At 35.1% G+C, this 7,067-nt stretch overlaps 1 protein-coding gene across 1 annotated transcript; it reads right to left on the bottom strand.

Moving 5' to 3' along the window:
• Positions 1-1,765: 1,765 nt before the first annotated feature.
• LOC130903368 (uncharacterized) lies at positions 1,766-6,518 on the bottom strand. The gene is made up of 3 exons (XM_057815424.1): positions 6,002-6,518; positions 5,393-5,890; positions 1,766-5,308 (listed from the first exon to the last, which is right to left on the bottom strand). The coding sequence occupies exons 1-3, from the start codon at positions 6,516-6,518 to the stop codon at positions 1,947-1,949; spliced, it is 4,377 nt and encodes a 1,458-aa protein (XP_057671407.1). The 3' UTR covers positions 1,766-1,946.
• Between the last annotated feature and the right edge of the window lie 549 nt (positions 6,519-7,067).

Below are 7,067 nucleotides of genomic sequence, written 5' to 3'. Positions count from 1 at the left end.
GACTATTTGAAACATTATTTTCGTCGGATTTTCATACAGGGTGGACCAAATTTATATTTCGTAAAGAAAAATGTAGTCAGATATTTTTTTATAATTTATGTGATATTTAAGTGACATAAATAGTTGAATATATTAGTGATCATTCCAAATCACTATAATTTTTCGTAAAAAGTGCATATTTAAAAAGAAACTTGAAGAGAACTTAAAACTTGGTTCCTATTTGTTCATTTTTGAATTTTTTGTTGTTTGATTGTTTCTAACTTTATCATAACTGTCAAAATGACATTTGATTTCAGTTTCCAAATCTACGAATTAAAAATTTGTTATTTATCATGTAGATTTTGTGTAAGAAAAGTCACTTCTCAATTGTTTTTTGTTGTTATCGTTTTGGACGCACTGTATATTTAGGTATGTGAAAAAATATGAAATTAGTTGTTGATATTCCAATTATAGGTAATATATTGTGCCTTAAATATTTTTTTCATATGAAACTATCATAAATAAAAGTCCTAATTTGTTTTTTATAAATAAAAAAAAATCATATTCGAGAACAAAATATTCTATTTATATTGAAATTCCGATTTTAATTAAAAATTGTTTTTTATATAATCAAAAATGAGCGTTTTATAATTAGGGCATTATAACTTTTAAATGTTTCTCATATTATTCGAAATTTACCGATAGTTATCCAAAATAAAATAAATCGTTTTTTTTTATTTATTTTTATATTGAGAATATATTTTGTTTTTTTTTATATTTTTTATAAATTTATAATAAAAGTATTGAAAAAAAGCATTTTTTATTTCATAACATGCTTTCCTAAAAACATTTTTTTATTAAATATATATGAACGTCAATTTATTTTTGAAATTTCTTTTATATTATAGATACGACCCTGTATATGCTTCTATCAATCAAATCTTAATAAAAATAACCTAACTGTACGGAGGGTAGAGGTAAGGAGAACCATCTCTGTGCTATAAAAAGTGTACATCAAATTCTTTACGTTAGGGAGGCGCTACTATCGCATTAGTGTAAATTTTCGATTCTAGTCATTTAAAATTTTTTAACACTGCATATTCCAATAAGACTGAACTGAACGATCATATGATATCTCGTCCGACAGGAGCGCCATTCTGGTCAAATTTTGAATTAAATTTACAGACTAAGCAGCTCCCATATGAGATTGTACTCCTTACCTCTACCCTCCATACGTAACTAAAAATAATTTTCTAAGTTCCCGCTTTAAAACGTTCCAATCTATGTTTGTGCACCAAACCCACATTAGTGGTAACACCAGGAACTAACTCCATAAGATCATAGATCTCTCTAAGTAATAATTGTGTATTTTTCGAATTACTTTTAACGCCATTTTCATAAAAAATAATCAGAATTTGAAATAAATTTTCATTTATAATATATATATATATATATACTAGCTGACCCGGCCACGCGTTGCTGTGGCTGAAGTTTTTGTTATATTACATTATAGTAAACAATCTAAGAGGAACGATAAAAGAACATCAGACACGGAGTCCACTATGCTTATTTACACAGATGGTATTTGAAAAAAAAAAATGGTGATCTCCTTATTTGACTTTCTACTACTATAACCCTTTAGTACAATGAAATTATTTACGAACAAAGACGAAAATGTTGATGGTGGTATACAAATTCACTGGATTGAGATTTGAAGGGGAAGTACGTTGAACACAATTAATTAAAATGTTCTTACACTTGATATTAAGCAGAAATCAATACAAAATAAAAATTTATCAGATTTATTATTTCCATTTAATTTTATAACAAATAAGTATATTACAGTATAATACAGTAAATAACATGTGACGCTTAAACATCATGAATGAGGTAGGCAAGGCAGACAGTCTTAAACTTTTAAACATTAATGTCTCTTTTTTTGAATTATAAATACTTTCAATTTCAATTTAATTTAACACCAATCGGTGCACAATGTTTTTGGTTAACCTGTCTTTAGCTAACACAAATAGATTCGACGGTTTCCCAACACGTGAACACGCAACATATAGTTGCCCATGAGAAAAACATGGATTTTCCAAATCTAAACCACAAATGGACATTGTTTGACCTTGAGATTTATTTATAGACATGGCGAAAGCTAAACGAATTGGAAACTGTAGCCTTTTGAAGGGTATGGTAGAATCTGATGGTATCATCGGAATACGTGGCAGCAAAACCACTTTTCCTTTAAACTTCCCAGCCAAAATGGTTGCTTCAAGAATGTTACCGGTGATCTTTTTGATGACCAAACGCGTACCGTTACATAATTGAGGCGGATTCAAATTACGGAGGAGAATAATAGGGGAACCAATCTTTAATCGAAGATTATGTGGTGGCATTCCAGGTATATCTAATGAATTTAAAAATTCAATCGGAAAATTTACACTTTCATTTTCATCAACAACAGTATCGATTGATTTAAAAGACATCAGATCGCCTGGTAACAACTGTTGTATCTGGAAGTTAATTTCGTCAACATCAACGTTTTTGGCTGCCAAAATCGCCCGTTGACTGAGCCATTCATGATTCAAATAATTATTCTGTATATCCGGGAAAATACTCTGAATCAATTCATTTTTATCCTGAACAACAGTGCAAAAATTGTCTGGTAGTTTAATGCATTGCGTATTTGGTTGCAGTTCTATTTTACCGTTCCCAATATCTAGTAGTTGTTCGGAAAATATTTGTGCTGATGGATCATTTTGCAATTGTACTCGCATATTTATGGTCAATCGAAGTGTTTCAACACTTCGCCATAAGAATGATTGTTTCAAACATGCATTAATCTCATCCGCGAAAGTTGAGCGAGGTATAACCGGTAAGGTCTGCCGGAAGTCACCAGACAAAAGTAAGATAACACCACCGAAAAGTCTATTATTGCTGTTTAAATCTTGCATAGTTCTGTTTAATGCTTCAAGTGAATATTTGTGTGCCATTGTGCACTCATCCCAAATTATTATAGAACTCTTTCGCAACACTGCAGCTATTCCACTATTCTTTTTGATGTTACACATTGCATCTGGTTTATTATGAACGTCCAATGGCAGCTTGAATGTTGAATGTGCTGTTCGCCCACCATCCAGTAAAGTAGCCGCAATGCCTGACGATGCTACTGCTAATGCGATTTTTTGTTGCGACCGTATTTTGGCAAGAATCAACGATATTAAAAATGTCTTACCGGTTCCACCGGGTGCATCCAAGAAAAAAAAACCGCCTTGTTCAGCAGCAACAGCCAGCATAATCCGATCATAAATAATTTTTTGTTCTGCTGTCAGTAATGGTTCACTGTTCATGATAATTGTTGCTAAACTTCCATGGTCATATTGCTTTTCTCGTTGTAAATCGGTATTGACTAAGTCGGTGGCTGGACGATTAGGTGATGGCATACCATAATGATTAAGTGGTAAATTTGAAATAAGAACACATAAATCCTCGATCAAGACCAATGCTTCATTGTACATCTCTGGTGTATAATCTATGTTTTGGCATTGATTTGTTTGTCTAATTCGGTGCAAGATGTCTTCTGTCATACAATTTTTATATTTTTCCCACAAAGTTTGTGCTTGCGAGGGATAACATGTCGTCAAAATAATTGCAAACAACTGACGAATGTTATTCGGTGTTGATGTCAACGCAGCATCAGCAAGCGTTAAGTCCCAATGGTTATCGTCTTCTAGCAATTGCAGTTCACGACATGCATCCTGGTATGTATTGAATACTCGACCATTAATTGTTCGTAAAAATTCAAAAGACGTTGGTCCGGGAACATTCACCAATAACAAACGTAAATAGAAGCACTCACGTTGCTTTGGATGTACCGTGTAAAGTCTCCCCAATGTCTTAGCTTTGAATATGCCTGTAATGGAAGGATGTGGTTTTCCTTGTTTCCGTGGCTCCCATTTTTTACTGGATTTGTTCCATGTGAAGTAACGTGGAACATCACCATACACCAATGTCTTCGCGAATTGGCCAAAAACATCAGGTTTTTGACACAATGTAAAAAATTCAGTTAGAGTCGTTTTCGGAGCTTCGAACGCTCTTTGGAGAACATTTTCTCCAGTAAAGTATACACGTTGACCGTTTTCAAGATGTATTGCCAGATGTTGGACAGCAGGATCTCTTTCGTGGATGGGAAAGCTGAGAATATGCCAAATAGCTTCATTGCTGCTAATGTATCTGCCCATTTGGTATCGTGCTATTTCGTCATTTTTATTTATGTTTTGTACTTCAAATATGGCCAAATCACTGCCTTTGTTTACATATTTACAAATATACTTAATTGATTTAACAGAACTGCAAAGCTCAACATTGATATGAGCTTTGTAAGTTTTTGAAAGTAGTGGTGAGTATGGTACCACCCACTGATTATCAAACTCAACTTGATTTGGAAAGTTCGGCAGTCGCATTGTAAATGTGTGGCCACCATTCTCAGTACTTCTGCGGCGATACATTGGATAACCATCAATATCCGTGATCGTGTCATTCGTATGCGGCTTTGGGAAGTTTTTTTTACATTTTCCATTTTCCATGCACGGTGACGTCATGTTGAAAGCACCGCATGGCCCATGGATCATGTGTTTGGTGACAATATCAAATAATTCTTGATCAATTAATGGGTCTGGAATTTCGGCTGAAATTATTTGATCGATTTCTTCAGGACGGATTCTATCTTTAAGCCAAACCAAAATGTGGGCATGAGGCAAACCTCGCTTTTGCCACTCTATCGTATACAGCCAACAACGTGTGATACCAAAAATTGAATATTTAACAATAAAATCAATTAAGGATTTCAATTTTTGTTTAAACACCCGTGCAGTTAAATCATGACGATGAATGGCTTGTTGTCCTGGCAATAGTAAAGTTTGTATCTCTTCCCAATTCGGATTACATGTGAATGTAATAAATAAATCCGGTCGGCCGTAATGACGTACGTAAGTCATCGCATCTTGTATGTATTCCTGCATGTTCCGTGGGCTGCCGATGTAGCTTGAAGGTAAAATGAAAGCATTACCGATGTCATTGGGATTTAAATTTCCATCGATGTTTCCAGCAACAGCATCTCGTAAGTGAATATATTCTTCCGATCGTAGTTTCGCCTGGTTGAATCGAAGGAATCGCAAGCGTTCGCTTTCGACCTTAGCATACATATCAACAATGTATTGATGGAACAGCTGACGATATCGAAGGATATAATTGTCTTGATGTTGTCTAACCATTATTCGGTGTGCGTAGTAGTTCATTGAGCTAACTTTTTTATTTCTGTAATCACCTAAAAAAATAAAAAATAAAATGCAATACGAAATTAAAATCTATACATACAGTAAGAAAATAAATAGATAATTGTCAAATTTACCGGTATTTGGATCATACTGTTTGATATTGAGGTGATATTCATCTTGTCCTTGCCAAAATATTAATGGATATTGTAGTGCATCATATGAACGGTGTAGATCCGAAATCGTACTGACAGTGTTGTCTCGCCGTGTAATTTTTATAGATCTTTCGTCAACTGGATCACCAACCATGATAACAGCAACCTCATCAACAGTTGGAGCGTTGAATCTACCAGCATGTTCACCTAATGGTACTTTGTCGGCTTTAATGACGATTTGATAATTGTCATTTTGCAGTCGTGGCGAAACTCTTTTGATCAATTGAATTAGTTGATTGTGATCTTCTAAAAAATTTTCCAATAATATCACAATTGCTCTTTCCTCTGCTTGTTCAATAAAATTATACAGGCACCGAGTCGTCACGCGCTCTTCACAATCGCCCATAAAATAAATTTGAAGAAATTTCGGATTGTTATCAGGCATTGGCATCAGTGATCCGATTTTATGGTACACCTGGCCTTGAATTTTGAATGAAGTTTCAAAATTACGTCCATCGGATGCACGATCGCAAATTTTAGTTGCCCCAAATGACGTCATTTGGAAGCAAGAATTAAATTTGCGTATCTTACGCAAAAATAATTTGGAATCATCTGAATTGCCAGTAAGAAGGGATAATAAAGGCTCCGGCGGAGCGGGTAGAGGTGACAGCACAACTTTTCCTGATGCGCAGCACATGCCGGCTGCTTCATTCCGAAATTTCAATGCCTGACAATATTGACATACTTTATCCATTCCACCGATAGCAATTTTTGAATGCGCTGAGTAGTTAATATCTGGTGCATATTCAAAGGCAAGCCGAACGAATGATGCACGTGTTAATGAGCGGCTGATCCGTTGCCTTTGTCGATCTAGTACTCGTACTGTAGCTATGTTTCGTTCTCGTGCCGCTCTTGTTCTCGTAATATTCTGTCGCAGACGTTCGTCACGCTGTTCTTGAGATTCTTGTGCACGACTTTCTGCAGTCCTGATTCTTTGAGCTGCATTTCTTGTTTCGATTTGTTCTGGTAATTGCTGAGCTCTTTCAACACGTTTGCGTCGTGCCTCTCTGGTGCACGCGTTATTCAGTTTAGATTTTTTCGGTGGCATTTGACATTATTAATTTTAACAGATAATTTTGACTGTCAAATAATAATGTCAAATGCCACCGAAAAAATCTAACCTCAACAACGCGTGCACCAGAGGCCTCTCTGGTGCACGCGTTGTTGAGGTTAGATTTTTTCGGTGGCATTTGACATTATTAATTTTAACAGATAATTTTGACTGTCAAATAATAACAGACGAATAATTAGCAATAAATTAAAATTGCGACTATAATTTGAGATTTAAACTATCCTATCTCTCAAGTTGGATCGAACTGCACATGGTGTGCAAATTTTATTATAATCGGTTAAGTGGTTTAGGAGTCCATTGAGGACAAACATTGTGACACGAGATTTATATATATTAAGATGTGGGGAACCTGCGGCCTCCGCGAGGTTCTTGTGCGGCCCTTAGCCACCTAGTATAAAATGGTAGAGTTCGTTTCAAATAACTATTGTACATCAACGTCATGACAGTTGCGCGGAAAATCCCGCCAAAGACAGTCATATTGTAACATGACGTCAGAATACTAGTCTGAAACGGGCCCTAACACGC

Source organism: Diorhabda carinulata, unplaced genomic scaffold, assembly GCF_026250575.1.
Source record: "Diorhabda carinulata isolate Delta unplaced genomic scaffold, icDioCari1.1 Dcau_57, whole genome shotgun sequence".
Taxonomy (NCBI): Eukaryota; Metazoa; Arthropoda; class Insecta; order Coleoptera; family Chrysomelidae; genus Diorhabda; species Diorhabda carinulata.
Note: the sequence above shows the minus strand (reverse complement) of the source record. Positions and strands in the feature narration are given on the sequence as shown.

Coding starts and splice junctions, on each gene's coding strand:
- LOC130903368 (XM_057815424.1), bottom strand. CDS start 6,518: ATGCCACCGAAAAAATCTAAACTGAATAACGCGTGCACCAGAGAGGCA. Junction 5,891..6,001: donor TGATTCCAAATTATTTTTGC/GTAAGATACGCA, acceptor TCAAAATTCAAG/GCCAGGTGTACCATAAAATC. Junction 5,309..5,392: donor ACAGTATGATCCAAATACCG/GTAAATTTGACA, acceptor TTATTTTTTTAG/GTGATTACAGAAATAAAAAA.